The 21,228-nt window shown below is 35.3% G+C and overlaps 1 protein-coding gene across 1 annotated transcript; it reads right to left on the bottom strand.

Annotated features, from left to right (window-relative positions):
• Positions 1–7,702: 7,702 nt before the first annotated feature.
• On the bottom strand, positions 7,703–14,999 carry SYT4 (synaptotagmin 4). Its single transcript, XM_065935221.1, has 4 exons — positions 14,965–14,999; positions 11,268–12,082; positions 9,468–9,588; positions 7,703–8,010 (listed from the first exon to the last, which is right to left on the bottom strand). Exons 1-4 carry the CDS (start codon positions 14,996–14,998, stop codon positions 7,703–7,705), a joined length of 1,278 nt encoding a protein of 425 aa, XP_065791293.1. The 5' UTR covers position 14,999.
• Positions 15,000–21,228: the final 6,229 nt, after the last annotated feature.

Genomic DNA, 21,228 nt, shown 5'->3' with positions numbered 1-21,228 from the left:
CTATTTGTTACTTCCACTGAGTAATCATAAGGGATTTGATTTAGATCATATCTGAATGAGCTAGTGGTTTTCCCTACTTTCTAAATTTAAATCTGAATTTTCCAGCAAAGAGCTCATAATCTGAGACACAGTCAACTCCATGTGTTGTTTTTGCTGACTGTATAGAGCATCTTCATTCTTGTCTGCAAAGAATATAATCAAACTAATTTCAGTATTGACCATCCAGTGATACCCACGTGTAGAGTCATCTCTTGTGTTATTGGAAGAAATTGCCTGCTATGACCAGTTTGTTCTCTTGGTAAAACTCTGTTAGCCTTTGCCCTGCTTCATTTTTCACTCTAAGGCCAAACTTGCCTGTTACTCCAGGTATCTCTTGACTTCCTACTTTTGCCTTCCAGTTCCCTATGGTGCAATGGACATTTTTTTCTTTTTTTTCTTTCTTGTTGTTAGTTCTAGAAGGTCTTATAGTGCTTCATAGAACCATTCAACTTCAACTTCTTCAGCCTTAGTGGTTGGGGCATAGACTAGGATTACTGTTACATTGAGTGGTTTGCCTTGGAAACATATCAAGATCATTCTGTCATTTTTGAGATTGCACCCAAGTACTGCATTTTGTACTGTTTTGTTGATTGCAAGGCCTACTCCATTTTTTCTAAGGGATTCTTACCCACAGTTGTAGATATAATGGTCATCTGACTTAAATTCATCCTTTCCTATCCATTTTAGTTCACTGATTCCTAAACTGTTGATGGTCACTCTTACCATCTCCTATTTGACCACTTCTAATTTACCTTGATTCATGAACCTAATAGTCCAGGTTCCTATGCAATATTGCTCTTTACAGCATTGGGTTTGACTTTTACCACCAGACATATCCACAGCTAGACATCATTTTCACTTTGGCTTGGCCTCTTCATTCCTTCTGGAGCTATCTCTCTTGTCTTCTCCAGTGTCATATTGGATACCTACAGACCTGGGGGTTCAACTTTCAATTTTATATCATTTTTTCTTTTCATGCTCTTCACGGGGTTCTTAAGGCAAGAATGCCGAAGTATTCCTTTCCATTCCTTCTCTCATGGACAGAATTTTATCAGAACTCTGCACCATGATCTGTCTACCTTGGGTGGCTCTACATGGCATGTTTATTGTTACATCGTTATGCAAAGCTGTGATCCATGTGATCATTTTGATTAGTTTCTGTGATTGTGCTTTTCATTCTGTCTGCCCTCTGGTGGATGAGACTAAGAGGTTTATCTTCTTTCGGTGAGTTCCAACATTCTCCTGTCAATGCTTGTGCAGCAGGTAATTGCAATCTTGGGGTTCTTGCAGGAGAAGATAAATACACATCTTTCTACTTTGTCAGACATATATTGGTTGAATGGATACAAAACAGGACTGCTATAATTCTATGAACAAGAGATCCACTTCAAACATAGGACACACATACAGAGGGAGTGGGAAAAGATGTTCCATGCAAACAGAGACCAAAGAAAGCAGGGGTAGCAATACTCATATCAGATAAAATAGACTTCAAAATAAAGACCATTATAAAAGACAAAGGAGACTACATAATGATCAAGGGATCAATCCAAGAAGAAGACATACAGTTATAAATATATATGCATCCAATATAGGAGCACCTCAATACATAAGACAAATGCAAACAACTAATAAAGGGAAATCAATAGTAGCACAGTAACAATGAGGGATTTTAATACCCTACTCACACCAATAGACAGATCATGCAGACAGAAAAGTAACAAGGAAATACAAGCTTAAAACAGTACATTGGACCAGTTGGACCTAACTGATATCTACAGGGTCTTTCACACAAAAACAATAGATTTTTTTTTTTTTTTTCAAATGCACATGGAACATTCTCCAGGAGAGATCCCATCTTGGGCCAAGAATCAAGCCTTGGTAAATTTTTTTAAATTTATATCCTTTCAACCAGCTTTTCTGAATACAATGCTATTAGATTATATATCAACTACAAGGGGAAAAAAGCAATAAAAAGCACAAACACATGAAGCCTAAAAAGCATACTTCTGAATAATGAACAGACCACTGAAAAAATCAAAAAAGAAATAAAAATATACCTAGAAAAAGTGATAATGAAAATATGACAATTCAAAACCTATATTATGCAGTAAAAGCAGTGTTAAGAGGGAAATTAACAGCAAAACAAGATTACTGCAAGATACAAGAGAAACTTCAAATAAACAATCTAACCTTATACTTAAAGCGACTAGAAAAAAGAAAAACAATAAAAAGCCCCTCAAAGTTAGCAAAAGTAAAAAAAAAAAAAAAAAAAAACATAAAGATCAGAGCAAAAATACGAAAATAAATGAAGTAGACTATAGCAAAAGTCATAGAAAAAAGCAAGAGAATTTCAGACAAACATGTACTTCTGCTTTATTGACTACACCAAAACCTTTGACTGTGTAGATCACAACAAACTATAGAAAACTCTGAAAGAGATGGGAATACCAGAGCACCTTATCTGCCTTCAGAGATATCTGTATGCAGGCCAAGAAGCAACAGTTGGAACCAGATATAGAAAAACATACTAGTTCCAAACTGGGAAATGAGTACATCAAGGTGGATATTATCACCCTTCTTATTAAATTTCTATGTGGAATACATTATGTGAAATGATGAATGAAGCATAAGCTAGAATCAAGATTGCTGGGAGAAATATCAATAACCTCAGATATGCAGATGGCACCACCCTTATGGCAGAAAGTGAAGAGGAACTAAAGAGCCTCTTGATAAAAACTGAAAAAGAAGAGTGAAAAGACTGGCTTAAAACTCAACATTCAAATAACTAAGATCATGGCATCCAGGGCCCCATCACTTCATGGCAAAATATGTGGGGAAATAAGGGAAACAGTGACAGACATTAATTTCTTGGGCTCCAAAATCACTGTGGATGGTGACTGAAGCCATGAAATTAAAAGACACTTGCTCCTTGGAAGAAAAGTTAAGTCAAACCTAGACAGCATATTAAAAAGCAGAGACATTGCTTTGCCAACAATGGTCCATCTAGTCAAAGTTATAGTTTTTCCAGTAGTCACGTATGGATGTGAGAGTGAGTGTTGAAGAACTGATGCTTTTGAACTGCGGTGTTGGAGAAGACTCTTGACAGTCCCTTGGACTGCAAGGAGATCAAACCAGTCAATCCTAAAGGAAATCAGTCCTGAATATTCATTGGAAGGACTGATGCTGAAGCTGAAGCTGAAGTTGAAGCTCGAATACTTTGGCCACCTGTTGCGAAGTACTGACTCATTGGAAAAGACCCTGATGCTGAAAAATTTGAAGGCAGGAGGAGAAGGAGATGACAGAGGATGAGATGGTTGTATGGCATCACTGACTCAATAGACATGAGTTTGAACAAGCTCTGGGAGTTGAAGTGAAGCCCGGTGTGCTGCAGTTCATGGGGTCACAAAGTGTCAGACACAACTGTGTGACTGAACTGAACTGATAGCAAAGATCAATAAGACTAAAAGCTGTTTCTCTGAATAGATAAAACTGACAAACCATTAGCTAGACTCATCAAGAAATAAAAGGAAGAGACTCAAATCAATAAACTTTTAGCAATGAAAAAGGAGAAGATACAATGGACAACACAGAAATACAAAGAATCATGAGACTACTATGAGCAACTGTATGCCAATAACATTGACAACTTGGAATTAATGGACAAATCCTTAGAAAAGTGTAACCTTTTGAAAGTGAACCATGAAAAAAAGAGAAAATACGAACAGACAAATCACAAGCACAAAAATCTTAAGTATGGTAAAATATCTTCCAACAAACAGAAGCCCAGGGCCAGATGGCTTCACAGGCAAATTCTACCTAAAGTTTAGAAAAGAGCTAACGCCTATCCTGTTCAGACTCTTTCAGAAAGTAGCAGAGGAAGGAAAGTTCCCCAACTTGTTCTATGAGGCCACCATCGCCCTGTACCATTTGTTCTTTATTTCAAAGCTATTTCATTTATTCTAGATACTTGTATATTTGTATCAATATTAAAATCAGATTATCAACTTCTATTAAAAACCTGCTAAAATCTCAAAAAAATTCTCACCAACACTCGGCATGTTCAAACTCTTTGATTTTAGACACTTTAATAAGGTGTGTTTGATATCACATTGTGGTTTTAATCAGAATTTCCCTAATGATTAATTCCATGGAAAATCTCCTCAGCGGCCCTGGCTGCTTTTGTTAAGTAGGCCTAAAATATATTTGAGCACTTAGATGTAATTACCAACTAAGTCTTTTGACATATATGGGCACATTCAATACAATTAATGTGCTTTAGAACAAAAATATAATGGCAGCAGATTTTGGTTGTATTACATTTACAAAGCTGTTTATCCAAGTATGATAATATAGAACACCTCCATATAGACTAGTTCTGTTTAAAAAAAAAAAAAAATGGCTGATCCTCCTTGTGATTAATCCCATAGCTCCATTTACTTTAGCTGGTGTCTAAAGGAAGTGTTGTATATGTCCTCAGGTTTTTTCCTACCTTTCTTTGGAAGAGATAATGGCTTCCATTTCAGTACCATTTTACTAAATAAATCTATCCAATGCAAAGATATAGGAAAAATTAAAAAGAAAATAAAAAATAGTAATACAAAATGTGTGCTAAGTCACTTCAGTCATGTCCTACTCTGTGCAACCATATGGACTATAGCCACACAGGCTCCTCTGTCCATGGGATTTTCCAGGCAAGAATCCTGGAATGGGTTGCTATGCCCTCCTCCAAGGGATCTTTCAGACCCAGGGATCAAATCCAAGTCTCTTGTGTCTCCTGCATTAGCACGTGGGTTCTTTACCACCTGGGAAGTGGTAAAGAGCACCACTTGGGAAGCCCCCAAACAAAACAGGTAATGAAAGAGCCTAAAGCGAGAAATAAAATCATAAAAGACAGTAAAAGGAGGATTAAATTTAAAAATTGTGACAGAAAATGGAAAAAAGGAACAAAATACATAAAGAAATTGTTAAAGAATGTGGGCATGAATAATTTTAAGAATATAACAGAGCCAATTTATGAGGATTCCTGGAGGAGATTGGCCTGCCATAGAGAGAAGAATGAGGAATATGATGAAATCTTTTCACATACCATTCATGTGAACTTGAGTCAACTGCCAAAGTTCCTTTAGCTTCAGGTTTTGCTCCTGTAGATGGATTAATGGTATCTGTCCTGAATGAATTTTATGAAGATCAACCAAAATATAGCAAGATATGTGGAGATCTTGGTGCCAACTCATTATGTTCCTTAATCTGTGCCAGATGATCTGTTAGGGAAACTTGAGAACTTAGAAAGAAGAGAATCCACTGACAGAAAAGTTTGAGTTGAAATGCGTTGGGCAAAAGCAGCCATTTATTCATGTTTTATAAACATGATCTTACAAACATCATACAGAGCTGGCACAAAAGAATAGACACCATCTCATACACCATGCTTCCTTCCAAACCACTTCTATTAAGTTACAACATTAGAACAAATCAGTTACTAAGTTACACAGTTCTTCAAACATGGACATCTCCCCACTAGAGTGGTTAGATTGGCTAATAAGACAAACAATTAATTTATATGTTTAATACAGTGCAGAATTTGTAACAGAATTCAAGATCACACTGATATTGTAATACCATATAAAACAGGATTTTCAGAAGATAATGCGATCACTGTGCCTCTGCCTACTTCAGTCCTGTTCTAGTTTTTCTTCTTTTTTTACCTAACAATAATTGCAAATAGTTTTGTTTGACTTTTCACAATGAAAAACACTTTAATTAAAAAAAAACTAAAAACTATTTACAAATTAGTTATTGTCATCTTGTAATTATCTGCTGTTGGCTTTATTGTCCCTCCTCCAATGACCATACTTCGCTTGGTACCATCATTAACTTCTGGCAACTGTGAAGGATACTTAGGGTTTACTTTTTTTAATGTTTCAGGGCTTCAAAATATATTTCTTGGCCATGATACCAAATATACAAACATAAAAAGGCCATATGATTTACCCAAACCATATGCTGACTACAATTTATTTCACAGAAATGCTGAGTGGACCAAGATGCTGTGACGTGACTTTGTGATGGCATGAAAACAATGATTGGAGAATAGTCTCGTCTAATTCCAAAATCATCTTAAAGCTCAAAAGAGAGGTTGATTTCACTTTTTGTATACAGAGTGTAAAACATTTCCTACTTTCAGCATAATCATAAAAAGTATGTACATGTTGTTTGGAAAATGTATTGTCATAGATTTTACAAACACTGTGATGTCAAACACATTCTCAAAAACTGCTGGAGCGCTGACACAAAACCTGACTCAAAATGTAGAGTTTTCAGTAGACTCCATTTCTAACTTGCATATTTAAAATTCAACTGTACCTGAGTTTCGCTCTTGCTTTTCTAAACACTCAAATACAGTGATACTACCTCAAGTAAATTCTCTCCAAGTAATCACAGAGCCCTGGCACTGGAAAGCAGTACAAGATACAAGTTTATAAACTGGTCCACAGACAAGAGCTCAAGACAAATTAGCCTAGAAAAGATAGTGAAACATAGTCTACTGTGTTAATTTGGCAGCATAAATATGTTATGTATGAACATATGTAAAGTATATTAGGCTTGCCATATGACTATTTTCTATAATTTGTTGGTTAAAGTAAAATTTTTCCATCTGGCAATGACAGAAACTTTAAGACTTTTTGTCTTCATTTCTTTTCAAATAATGATTTAGACCTCTCTGGGAGAGAACAAACAAATGAAGACTTGGTCACCCATGACCTCTCTATGTTCAAGGGATACACTTGAATGTACACTTATAAACTATACATATTTCCTCTAGGAAAATTGCATTTCTAACTGGATTTCTAGCTGAAGTTTATTTCTTTACTCATTAGCCAACTCAACAACTTCACAAATATATATAGGGCTTTTTTAGGCCACATTGAGTCTTGTCACAAGCAGAGAATAATGCAAGGCCATGGGTCTTGTGTGAGATTATATTTTACATTTGACCCACATGTAATCACAGAGGAAGGAAATCATATTTTGGCTACACTGTCCTCAACTCAGCCCTTTAATAAAATGATTTCTCATCTCATTTTGTTTACTGCTTTTTTTTTTTTTCCCAACAAACCTAAGTTACCTCTCTTATGATAAAGTTGTGTCAAATTATTACAAACCAAAGAACAATAATCATATACTTTTATAATCAGGAAAAATATTTGTAAATGACATATCAATAATTAATAAAGCAATCTAGAACATTTGTTTAATATCTTTGGGTTTAAAGAAAAATTTATTTCTCCACTTGATGAACAATGGGTGAATTTTCATAAGAGAAGGCATGCTTTTCATTTCTAAATCCTAATAATCACATTGATTTTTAGTGACGTGTTTCAATGAGATCATCACCACATCCATAATTTGAGACTACAGAGCAGTATTCCTAAAATGCTCAAGTAACCTGCAGGGGAAATTGGATATCTTATGAAAATTTATCCAGGTTCTCTAACAAAGAGGAAATGATCATGATACACATTTACAGTTACTTTCTGCTAATTCAATCCATTTCTAACAACAACAACAAAAAGTTTGCACTCACGTGTCAGGGAAAAAAAGGAAAATTTCTCCTTGCCTAGTAAAAATCGTTAAGTTCCAATTCATCCCAGCTCGGGTGCTAACCATCACAGAGCGCGTGCCACTTGGCGATTTGCCTCCTGGGATAGTCACAGATCTCTTTCCAGTGCTGTCCACTGGCCCCTTCCGCCGCTGCTCCCAGGACCAACCGCCCAATCACCTCATTGCGGGATCCCCTTTCAGAATCCAGAACCAGAAATTCAACGCTTATCTCTTCTAGACCCTCACAAGGAATGTCAAAGACAAAGAGTTCATTGAACACTGCATTGGGGGTGCATTTCTTCACATGCGTCTTCTTTTTAGAGATTCTCTTTTTGGCATGGTACAGGTTCACTTTGACATAGGGATCTGCAAGGATACACAACAGACAATGTACTGGCAGAACGAGGCAGGAGCTCTGATCTCAAGATAACGGTGTCCTTAGATATTACCGCATACTGACAAAATGTGACTATAATGAAAATGAGTCAGAATGAAGGGAAAATATGGATAAAGCTCGGCTTCTCTTTTGTCAACAAGTTGAAAATAAGTAAGAATGTAAAACATGAGAGATAACAGAGGATAGGAAAGAACTGTAAGGGCAGGATGAAGCGATGACATAAAGGGGGAGGAAAGAGAATGTTCTAACAACACATCCTGAACACTAATAACTCATTCCCGAGAACGAAATAGAAGGAAAGAACATTGCACAGCGTCTAACCTTACTGAGCTGTCTGACTGTGGGTATGTCTCTCTGCCTCTCTGCTTTCTCTTTTGAATGGGGCACTGGGAATTCAGAGTTCACAATGGCAATGCCTTTTTCAGTTTTAATTTTTCTGTGGTCCTTTAATCACCCGCTGTGTTCGTTTCCTGTTACCCTGTATTTACATTCCTTGTGTCACATGTATCCTGTGGATTTTAAGATAATGCTACTTTGTCACATATTTACTTACATTATTTTGCCATATTCTGGTTGCAAAAGTTCATTTTAGCTTCCTAACCTATATCTTTAAGATCATGTTTTCAGCTTCCATTACTTAATTATAAAATTATAACTAATAATAGCTCTAGCTGATATTGAATGAAATGTATATATTTCATTATATATATATGAATGAATATATATATATATGAATGAATTTATATATATATGAGTGGAATCTATATACATATATACACATATATGTATATATCCAGTCTTCACAACCCCCTTCAAGGTAAGTACTATTAGGTCCAGTCTGTATAGAGTTTAAGAAACATAACCAAGATTACTATGCTAAGAAACAGAAGGGTTAGGGTTTGAACTCAGATCATTTTAACCCATAGGTCACATGTTCTTTCTCATATAGCAAAGTATTTGTGTGTGTGTGTGTGTGTGTGTGTGTGTGTGTGTGAAAGCTAGTCACAAAACTAAAAGCTAATTCTTGAAACAGACAATAGATACATAATGAATTGAAAGAAAGATAATAAAAACAATAGACATGTAAGGGTAGACAGGTTCATTTAAAATACTAAAATTAAGAACTTTTCCTATAGTTTATTGCTTTCTTCTGCATTTATCACTGCTTTATGCTTCAACTTTATTCAATCAGACATCTCTCACATACTAACTCAGTCTTGTATTTTAGAACTACTTAGTTTTCTTCTTTTTGTTAATGGCATTGGGTCACACTTATTCCATAAAATGAGAAACAGAGGAACAATCACACCATTTGTAATTGTGAATAAAGGTAAATAAAAATCATAGGCCAGTGTTAGTTGTTAACTGTTTTCCCCAATATATAGCTCATTTTTCGTTGAGCCTATGTTTTTCAAAGCATTCTTACCTGAAAGTCCAGACACATCAGATTTAGGCAGGTGCCGAGCTTTTAAAACAACCACAGTAAGAGTATTTGTGGTGGACTGATAGCAGAGAGAGATCAATAACTCACCCCGTCCTGAAGATTTCTAAACAAAAAGAGGTAAGATATTAAAATATTTTTAATATTCTTTAGTTTTGAAATATATACTTTTATCAACATTTAAAGTGGTATAATTTACATTTCCTTATTGTACTTTAATGTACAATACTAAATTTACTAAATACATTTACTAAATGTACATTTCCTTATTCTACTTTTAAAGAATCAGAGTAACTAAAAGTATGTATGCTGGGCCATCACCTCCTAAGAACAACTCTCTGCCATCTTGTGGACTTTTTAGGTACTGCAGAATGTTAAAATTCATAATTTGTTAGCCACACTCATCACTAGAAACGTTTTCAACAGGGATATTTAGAACATAGCTTACAGAGAGGTATTTTTAGTTTTTGCTTTTTCATTAACTCTCCACTTTAATTAAGTTATTAATGGTAATTAACATTATCTAATTATTTTGATAGATCTGTATATGGGAAACTGATGTTCAGTTTGATTTATTTCAAATCCTTTAGAACAGACATTATTAAAACTTGAATTCAGAAAACCTGAAATTTAGTTTGACACCCACCATTCTCTTGGCCCAGAGGGCTGCTGGAGTTAGAACTCGTTTCCCCAAACCTACCCCAAATCCTCCTTTAATCCAAGGAATGAGCTAAATATTGGAGAGAATTGCTTTGTCTTTGAATAGTATCATAGAATTTATTTTTTACATAAGACTTAGATCTGTTTTTACTTTAACATTAGATAAGATGACCAAAAAATCAAAGTACAAGTTCTAACTGAAATAAACAAAAAGTAACTTGAGGTTTGATTATAACTAAGAATGATGGCTGACTAGAACTCCTAAAACTGCAATATATATTTATAAAAAAAAGCTACGATGGGGTAACTGTGTGAATGAGCACTCCAAGAAAAGGAGTAGGAAACAAATCTTTATTCCCACTGTGCTACTAAGCAGCCTGGTGTATCAAACTACTTAACAATTTTAGATATTGACTTTCATTAATTTGAACATACAAAGGTGAGGATGTAGTCAAAACAAACTTTATGGTATTCTATAAAATTATGCCTTACAGACACCAGGTATTCTGAAACACCACAGCTGGAATCAAGTCAGTTCCATATTTAAGGGGAAAATACAATTAAATTTGATTAATTGATGTCTTATCATTTTCTAATAATTCTAGAACTACAAAAGTAGTGTAACTACAAAAGCAGAGTAACTCCTGTTATGCAACACAAAGGTGAATATAATTCAATATAATGATGTACCTCTTCCTCAAGAAGCAATTCTATGAAAAGTCAATACAACTTCAAATACTCAGGATGAATTGACTTAATTTTTTATTTCAGTGATGCTAACATTGATACATATTTTTTTACTTGCTATGAGTAAGAAATATTTGTCCACATTTTAGTGGCAGTCTTAGTCAAAATACTTGTGATAGAAATTCATAAAAGTTATAAAAATAATATTTAAATAAATCCATAAAGTGTCCCTATTTCTTTTATATCTGATATATTTTAAGCATTTTAGTAGTGGATTAAATTTTCTTTCATCTATCTGTCTCCCTGCTCCCATTTGATTATGATCAATAATAGTTAAACATGGCAAATATGGTATGTACAAGACATCATTTTAATAAAAATCCTCTTGATACAGAAAAGATTATTTATAAAAATGTTTAAAGACTAAAAATTAATTACCCTAACATTTCTCTTGGTAATCTCTCTGTTCATTAACATCTCTCCACCAGTTAATTCAATTCCTGCCAGAGGAATCAGGACTTCTCCAATGACATCATCTCTTGAAAACCTGTCAAAACTCAAGACTGTGAAGTGCAAGGCCAGCTCCTGGATCTGGGTGTAGGGTATTCCATAGAATGTGAAGGTCTCATCGAAGGCTGGGTCCAAGGTCTTTCTCAGAACTCTTGTTTTTACTTTATGCTTCTTCTCTGGAAGAATCATCATCTTGATGTATGGGTCAGAGGTCAGTGACTGGTCATCCATGGCCGGCAAACCACGGGCTTCCTTAATATTTACCACAAACGCTTTCCTCTCAAAGTTGTACTCTAAGGAGAAGAAGAGGGTTCCCAGCTTCTCCTGTTTCTCATCAGAAGTAAGAGACATGCTGGACTTTAAGCTATCGGGGGAAACTACCTCTTGTCCCCCTTCTGAAGAGTGTTTTGGGGTCACGCTCTCCAGGTCAGAAGGACTGCCAGCTTTGAGATTTGTTTTGGGAAAATTGCCATTTAGATCTCTCTTCTCAAGATCAAGATGCAATGAATTCTTTGGCACAGCTGATTTATTCTTTACTTCATTTTTCTCATCGGCTCCGAACTTCTTCTTGCTGTTCAAGCTTTCAGGGTAAATGTCAACTCCCTTTAGCACATGCACAAACTTATATGGAGGAGTCTTGCTAGGTTTGGATGACTTTCTCTGACAGCATATCCATGCAAACAGAGAGACGGTGAAGACCAGGCCAAACGCACTGAAGATCCCCACCACTGTGGGGATTTCATCTGAAAAATCAAATGACCAATAACATGCATTAAAGGAGCAGAGTTGGAAACACCCTATTTGAAAAGCCTCCTAAAGCTGACAATTGCTGTATGTTGCACAGATTGAATTGCCTTCCAACTGTTCTGGGTGAATTATGTACCAATTTCATATAACTTTCAGGAAAAAACACAGATGTGACACATAGAGAATAAATAGAAAATCCTTCCTTGTAGTAATTTTCATAAATAAAATGAGAGGATGAAACTTGGTTGAGGCTATGGGTGGGGGAATACTAAATGACTGTGACCTACCATTGTTTTCTCACAACATGAGACAAATAGAGTGAAATACATGAATCAGTACTAATTTCATAATATTTTCATCCATATTTTGAGGCTTTCCAGAAGCATCAATTCTTACTATGTAACTCTAAGTCACATTCTTCAAATGCTGAGAGAAATGATGGAACATTATCTGCAATTATCACAAACATGAATAATTTCTACCCAAATTACAATGAAAGAAATGTATACATATTAGGGAAAAAGAACAAAAAGGTGAACAACAGAATATTAATATTATACAGCTTGTAAGACTACAAACTCATATACCTACCCCAAGTTCTTCAAATAAATACTGAATTATCCAAAGTACAAATTAATTATCTAGATAGGATAAAACTCAAAGAATGGTTATAAATGAATCATTGTTCCTTAAAATGTAATGAAAAGAGTGAGCAGAGATAATTTAGAGTTCAATTTTATCCATAACTGATTTTTTCCTAGCACATTTTCACATGGCAAATGGTGATCAAATTGAAATTGGCATTCATTCCTTGAATGAGGGCACATTAATTGCTGACATTATGTAACATTGATTATTCATGAAGCCTATCATGTTCCATATGTAAGTATATTCTCCAACAAATGATTCATATCACTGTGTAAGTAAAGCAGTATTACTATATATGGATACAGTGAATTGAGTCAATGTTTAATAATGATCAAAATTAATATAACTAATGTAATAATATCTGCTTTTGGCTCCATTTCATTCTATTTTTTAATCCCAAGTAGTGAATAATAAAGTTAAAAGTCCCAGTCAGGAAAAGGTTAAGGCTTGCTTAAGTAATCCCTGAAAGAATAGCCTTTTGTTTTTCTGCTCCTCAATCCCTCAAACTTCTATCTATTTCATAATCACAAAACCAAACTCAAATAATATAAAATTAGGAAATGATAACAGCAAAGATACCAAAGGAGATAAAACAGGAAAAACATCAATGAAAAATATTCTGCAGTTTAATTATATCAATAAACTGAATTGTGTAGAGATGAAAAATATACTTTGGATTCACAAGATAGAAAAAGCAGTGGATGCTACAGAAAGAAAATGAGGTGAGAGCTAAAGATCATTAGTTAAACTTACTATCAGCTTTTCAGTTTTTCCTTCTATTTAAGTTTTTGTGGGAAGAAAAAACAAACATACAAACAAAACACTCCTGGACTTTCTAATCATCCAAGTCCAGGGAGCAAAAGCAAAGTCAGGAACTATTCTTTATTCTTTAGTCAATGAAGAAAGAAAAAATTTTTTAAAAGGAATAGTATTTTTTTTCTAGATAGACTTATGGCCCATTCCAGAACATATTTTTCTCTAGCACAGCATCTGAAAATTCCTCAGTATTCAAATATTTCTGATTTTCAATCAGAAACTGGGAATACATATCATATTACAACAATATAAACTCAATCAGTCAAATGGACAGCTGTGAAAGAAATTCCTTCCTGAATATAAAATGATATATTGTCTCATTTAATATTAATTTCAAATGGCAAAATATTTGATATAATATACAAAGGTTCATCTGCTCCCTATGTACTCTCTAATAATAAGATCCTAAAGTTTTGAGAGCAAAGATCTTTCATTTCACTCAGTTTCATAGCAGACTTCTATAAATTTCCTGATATTTCTGAATATATGTAAAGCAAAACTCCAATCTCTTGCCTTTGGAATATAATGGAACCTAAAATAGCACTTTTCTATTTGGAGAAATACCTCTGATATTTTCTCTTTTTCTTTTTTCACTAAAACAGAGGAGGAGAGTAAGAGTGTTAAGCATAGATATAGGAAAAGGGAAACTGAACCGGAAAATGTAAGTCTTAAGTATAGTTTCCAGTAGTTTTTAGCTAACTGACCTGCAGATTTTCCCTTATCTCTCTGGCCTCTGGTTACCCGTGAAAAAGAATGGGCTCAGCTAATTAATTTTGAATACTCTATTTAACCCTCGAATCGTAGGATTCTGTCTTTCACTAGCAGCATATTTCAAGAATACAAGAAAAAAACATAGCAGAGAAATTAATACCTTATGGTACATTCTGCAATAAAGCATACATTCTAAATGCCCGATAGTCAAGTTATTTTATATTGAGATCAAACCCTTATGTAATCACAGAACCATTTGGCTTCCCCTAATTAGTTAAATACCGGTTTTCATGCAAATAAAAATCACCTACAGAATTAATGAAACCAACAAGCAAACAGATCTCTTTTCTTTACTTAGCACGTGCTGCAATTTACAGGGATACCTGGATGACTAGGAACTTCTTGGATGTAACATCGCGCTAGCATAAAGCAATTTTAAGGACAAAAATAGTCAAGAGAGAAACCACTGAGGTAAATCACTATTGCCGTTTTACAATTCTCATGTTCCTTTCAGTTTACCTGGGGAATTTATAATCAACATCCCATGGAAACACAGACACAGACACACACAGACACAGACACACACAGACACACACACACACACACACAGACACACACACACACACACACACACACACACACACGCAAGCACACCAGAATATTTAGGGAACAATCGCAGTTCTAAGTTGAGTAACTTGCTTACCAAATTCTTCCCGGCTGGTAGAGATCGGAGCCATTTTTTGTTGCGTATTCTGTCCGAGGTGCTGAACGGAAACCCTCTGGCTTGGTTCGCTTGCCTGGATCTGAAGGGACAGGGGCTTTTCCTCGCGCTGGAAACAGCAGTGCGAAGCCCGGGGGACCTAAGCCGGGAGTGGGGAAGAGGCAGCGAGGGAGGTCCACTCGCCCTCACACGGTGATTTTCCAGCCCTGTTCCTGTTTTGGCTCGTTAGAGAAGCTTGTCTCCGAGACTCCAGACGTGGCTGAAACACGAATTGACGCAATCCTGACGCTACAGGGTTGAAATCAGCACCTCCCTCCTCTCTCCAAGCCACTCCTCTCCCCCTTCATTCTTTCTTCCTCCCTTCTCTCCTGGGATTTCACCACACATTCATCAATTAACTGTTGGACTACTGGAGATTAGTTTGCTGTTCTGTGGGGGCTCAGAGACACATAGAGATGAGTCCTGAAACTCATCAATGTCAGTTCCTAACGTAAAAATCCCCTGACCATCTAGATCAGTGAAAAACTATGTCTGTTTTATCACAATAATATGTTACAGAAGCGATTTGAGGGAAGAGTAAGAAAAGAAATTTCTACATCAATGATCCCTTGTAAAATGAAAATCTATACTTTCTTGATATTTAAATTTTTCTTTGATATAATACACAATAAGAATATCAAATTTTTCTTTGATATAATATAATATAATAATTAGAAAATTTACTGCACATTGATTCATTTGAAATAAAATTTCCTATCATTATCACTTATTTTCTAATAAATTATTAGTCTGAACATTTTGTTGATTCTGTTGCTCAACCTTTCTCTCAGCTCTCTTCCTTTAATATTTGACTTTTGACCAGCTAAATTACTTTTGCATGTATTGAGATTGGTTTGGAAATGACATTTCTGGTTAAAATCCCTGACTTCTAACAGATTTATTCAAAATAGTTACAAGAATGACACCACAGTCTAAAATGACATCAATAATTATTGGTTATTTTCAAAGGAAAACATACTGCTTTTCTAACTACTGATATCCCCAGGGTTGAGGAACTGGGAAAATATGTTGTTAGATTCTGATTAATTTTAATCTGAAGAGTGTGCCTTTTTAAAACAAATGTTAACAATTTTCCAAAGAAGAAAACTCAGGCTGTAACTTCCACTGTAAATTACTGCTCCATAGGGAATTCCTCTGCTCTGGAACTCAGTGAGAAAATAGCATCCAGTGTGTTCTGGGATGGGGGAGGCGTGAGTATCGGGTGAGTCTCAGAAATCTACTGTAAAATGACAGGTTCCTCCATACTGGCAAGCAGCTGGCTCTGAACGTCAGGACTGTGTCTGGGGAGAAATTGGCTCAGTCCTTTTGCATCATGGAAAATTTTATAAACCTAAGTCCCTCTTTTTTCCTTTTCTATTCACTCCCACATACTTGGCACTTTAACATTCTTCTAACGGATTTTTTTTCTTTACTTTATATCATCTTCCTATGAAAACATACAAGCTAATTTACTCTATTCAATTTTTCCATTATCAAAATCTGTGTTTTCAGGCCTCGTTGTTCCATTTCATTCAGATTACTTGCTTCCTTGATTTTGCATGCAGCTGGTGAGACTGTCCCTATGAATAAATATCCATTAGATAGATGAAAGAGTGAGTGTCATTTATTTGTGATACATTTATGGTATGAGGTTTATTAAAATATGTTTTCTACCTAAGTTATTAATAGCAAATGATTATACTCACTTGTAAACAGAAGTACTTTATGTATGTGTTTGACACAAAATAGTATCTCTGTAATTTTACCTTCAGGTGGTAAAATGCCATCATCTAAAACCTGTCTAGCTTGTTCAAACTCTCCTTAAACGACCCTAGAACTCTCTTTAAACAGAACCCCACCCTACTCTGGGTTGTCTCATTTCTGAGGACACATTGTGATGAAATTACGTCTTGCCCAGAGCTAATGCTATTGTGAATGGAGTAACTCTTTCATTGTTTGCTTTAAAAGCAAACTGAAAATCAATGTTATTAACTAAATGTCAGATGTTTTCTTCATTTTCATTTGATAAGCAGCATATTAAGCATTAAATAATCTCTTGAAACAAACTTCCAGCAGCATCAGATGAGGAGTGGGAAGCTGACCCAATTTAGAGGAAACCCTGTAAGTTTCTTGTGCTTAAGAGCCACACCCTACCACTATATTACATTGTTCTCTCTAGATCCAGCAAACAACTAATCAATTCTCTGACATAAACAATACCATTCTTGCAGCATTGATTTGAGAGGAGGGGTTGTTGCTAGGTAACCAGCTAATTGCTACCCAAAACACACAGTCTCAAGTAAGTTCCTGCCCTGAGTAAGGCAAACCCATCTGTACAAGTGGCATTATTTACCTCAGAGTGATTCTTTGACTGATGAAGTGCTTAAGTGTTTACCCTATTTTATTTCTGATTACAAATATGTATATGAATATGTACATATGGGGCTTCCCAGGTGGTTCTAGTGGTAAAGAATCTGCCTGCCAACGCAGGAGACATAAGAGACATGGGTTTGGTCCCTGGGTCAGGAAGATCCCCTGGAGAAGGAAATAGCAACCCACTCCAGTGTTCTTGCCTGGAAAATCTCATGGACAGAGGAGCCTGGCAGGCTACAGTCCATAAGGTCACACAGAATTGGACATGACTAAAGCGATTTAGCATGCATGTATGTATACTTTGATAAGCAGTGAATAAAACATTTGAATTCAATTTGGGTTTAAGAAATCTAGTTGATTTTAAAGATAAATAAATGATTATAAGATTTTTAGTTCACTTTATTTACTTTTTTAATTTTAGTTTCATTTATAAACCCTGAGTGGTTTACTAGTTATATAATTGTCTATATTTTTTCAATTCATTTCCTTAAAAATATTATTGGTAGATGTGTTTAGAAATCCCTGCTAAGCAAAAGAAAATTTCAAAAGGTTGTGAAAATGTTTCAATGATTGTCAGCATTCAGTAATTTTTCATAGTACTCAGATTAATAATACAAAGGCATTTTACTGGTATGCAGGTTGAGTAAAATGAAGTAATTGATAATGGATAATTGTTTTAATGTTTCATATCATTCTGTTAAGAAGGCTAGCTCTAATGTTAATAGGATAGGTTTGTATTCCAAGCACACCCAAGTTAAAATCCTACAAGACAAATGCTTTCCCAATTAGTATTGCAGAAATTCCTATACATAAATCATTTCTATGTTTATTTTTCTTCAAACTCTTCAGCACTTACTATGTGCCAACTTAAACTGGTCTCTGATAGCTCGTGATTGAAAAACTCTACCTTAAACCAAAAATAAAAGTTTATAAACTTTCTTCTTTTCTTTCTTTCAATACATCCTTCTTAAAGATGTGATACCTCTTAGGTTTTACCTAAGTAGGGAATTTATGCTAGTAAAGAGGATAGAAAAGAGCGTTGCCCTCATGATGCTTACAGACTATAGAAGAAATAGACAGCCCTTCATTTAGAACTGGGAAGAAACTTTTAAGGTCATAATTCAATCTTATTTATTTTGCTTGATATTTTCTACAAAGCTTGGTCAGCACTATTCCACAGCCATCACTCTCTACCCCTTTCATGCCATCTTTATCTATCCTCTTCTTCATAACTGCAGATTCAATATGATACACTCAGATTTGCGTTCTTCCTTCTCCTATGAGCTGTCTACAACTTCTCTCTTATTTAAGAGTTTCATTTTTAACTATGAGGTTTCTGACAACAGCACTTATGCATTCATATTAATTTAAAATGTTATACCACTATCTCTAATTAAATCCTTTAAGTCAGGTTGACATATCCTTGGTTACATGCCAACAACTCCCAAAAGAGATAAACCAAAAGAGAAGTCACTCAGTCATGTCCGACTCTTTGCGATCCCGTGGACTGTAGCCTACCAGGCTCCTCCAGCCATGGGATTCTCCAGGCAAGAAAACTGGTGTGGGTTGCCATTAATGCTCCCTCTAAATACTCCACAAGTTTTAAATTTCTTCATGTTCTTCCTAGCACCAATGTTTTCATGCCCCTTGGCTTTATTTTTGTCAGCAAAGTAATGTCTTTGCTTTTTAATATGCTGTCTAGATTGGTCATAGCTTTTCTTCCAAGGAACAAGCATCTTCAATTTCATGGCTGCAGTCACCATCTGCAGTGATTTTGGAGCCAAAGAAAATAAGGTTTATCACTGTTTCCATTTTTTTGCAATCTATTTGCCATGAAGTGATGGGACCGGATGCCATGATCTTGTTTTTTGTTTTTTAAATTTATTTTTAATTGAAGTATAATTGCTTTGCAGAATTTTGTTGTTTTCTGTCAAACCTCAACATAAATAAGCCATATATATAGATATATATATATAGGTATATATATTATATATCCCCTCCCTTGAGAACCTCCCTCCCATCTCCCTTCCATCCCATCCCTCTAGGTTGATACAGAGATCCTGTTTGAGGTTCCTGAGCCATACAGCAAATTCCTATTGGCTATCTATTTTACATATGGTAATGTAAATTTCTGTTACTCTCTCCATACATATCACCCTCTCCTCCTCTCTCCCCAAATCCATAAGTCTATTCTCTATGTCTGTTTTTTCATTGCTTCCCAGTAAATAAATTCTTCAGTGCCGTTTTTCTAGATTCAGTATACATGCATTAGTATACGATATTTATCTTTCTCTTTCTGACTTACTTCAGTCTGTATGATAGGCTCTAGGTTCATCCACCTCGTTAGAACTGACTCAAATGTGTTTCTTTTTATGACTGAGTAATATTCCATTGCGTATATGTACCAGTACTTCTTTATCCATTCATCTGTTGATAGACATGTAGGTTGCTTCCATGTTCTAGCTATTGTGAATAGTGCTGCAATGAACAATGGGATACATGTGTCTTTTTCAATTTTGGTTTCCTCAGAGTATATGCTTAGGAGTAGGATTGCTGAGTCACATGGTGGTTTTATTCCTAGTTTTTTAAGGAATCTCCATACTGTCTTCTATAGCAGCTGTATCAACTTATGTACTCGCCAACAGTGCAAAAGTGTTCCCTTTTCTCCACACCCTCTCCAGCACTTATTGTTTGTAGACTTTTTGATGATGGCCATTCTGACTGGTGTGAGGTGATAACTCATTGTAGTTTTGATTTGCATTTCTCTAATAATGAGTGAAGTTGAGCATCCTTTCATGTGTTTGTTAGAGAAATGTCTGTTTAGGTCTTTTTCCCACTTTTTGATTGGCTTGTTTGCTTTTCTGGTATTGATTTGTATGAACTGTGTGTATATGTAGGAAACTGATCCTTTGTCAGTTGTCTCATCTGCTATTATTTTCTCCCATTCTGAGCGTTGTATCCCACTTTGCTTATAGTTTCCTTTGCTGTGCAAATCCTTTTAAGCTTAATCAGGTCCCACTTGTTTACTTTTGTTTTTATTTCAATTACTCTAGGAGGTGGGTCATACAGGATCTTACTTTAATTTATGTCATTGAATGTTCTACCTATGTTTTCCTCTAAGAGTTTTACAGTTTCTGTCTTACATGTAGGTCTTAAATCCATTTTGAGTTTATCTTTGTATGGTGTTAGGAAGTGTTCTCATTTCATTCTTTTACATGTAGCTGTCCAGTTTTCCCAGCACTGTTTTTTGACGAGGCTGTCTTTGCTCTATCCTATATTCTTGCCTCTTTTGTCAAAAATAAGGTACCCGTAGGTGCATGGGTTTATTTCTGGGGTTTCTATCTTGTTCAATTGGTCTATATTTCTGTTTTTGTGCAGTACTATACTGTCTTGATGACCGTAGCTTTGCAGTATAATCTGACGTCAGGAAGGTTGATTCCTCCAGCTTCATTCTTCCTTCTCAAGACTGTTTTGGCTATTCAGAGTCTTTTGCATTTCCATATGAATTGTGAATTTTTTTGTTCTAGTTCTGTGGAAAATTTCATTGGTAATTTGACAGGGATCACATTGACTCTGTAGATTGTGTTTGGTAGTATAGTCATTTTCACAGTATTGATTCTTCCTACCCAATAACATGAAATATCTCTCCAACTGTTTATGTCATCTTTTATTTCTTTCATCAGTGTCTTATAATTTTCTATGTACAGTTCTATTCTCTTCTTAGGTAAATTTATTCCTAGATATTTTATTATTGTTGTTGTATTGGATTGATTCCTTAATTTCCCTTTAAGATTTTTCATTTTTAGTATATAGAAATGCAAGTGATTTCTGTGT

Source organism: Muntiacus reevesi, chromosome 4 (assembly GCF_963930625.1).
Source record: "Muntiacus reevesi chromosome 4, mMunRee1.1, whole genome shotgun sequence".
NCBI lineage: Eukaryota > Metazoa > Chordata > Mammalia > Artiodactyla > Cervidae > Muntiacus > Muntiacus reevesi.
Note: the sequence above shows the minus strand (reverse complement) of the source record. Positions and strands in the feature narration are given on the sequence as shown.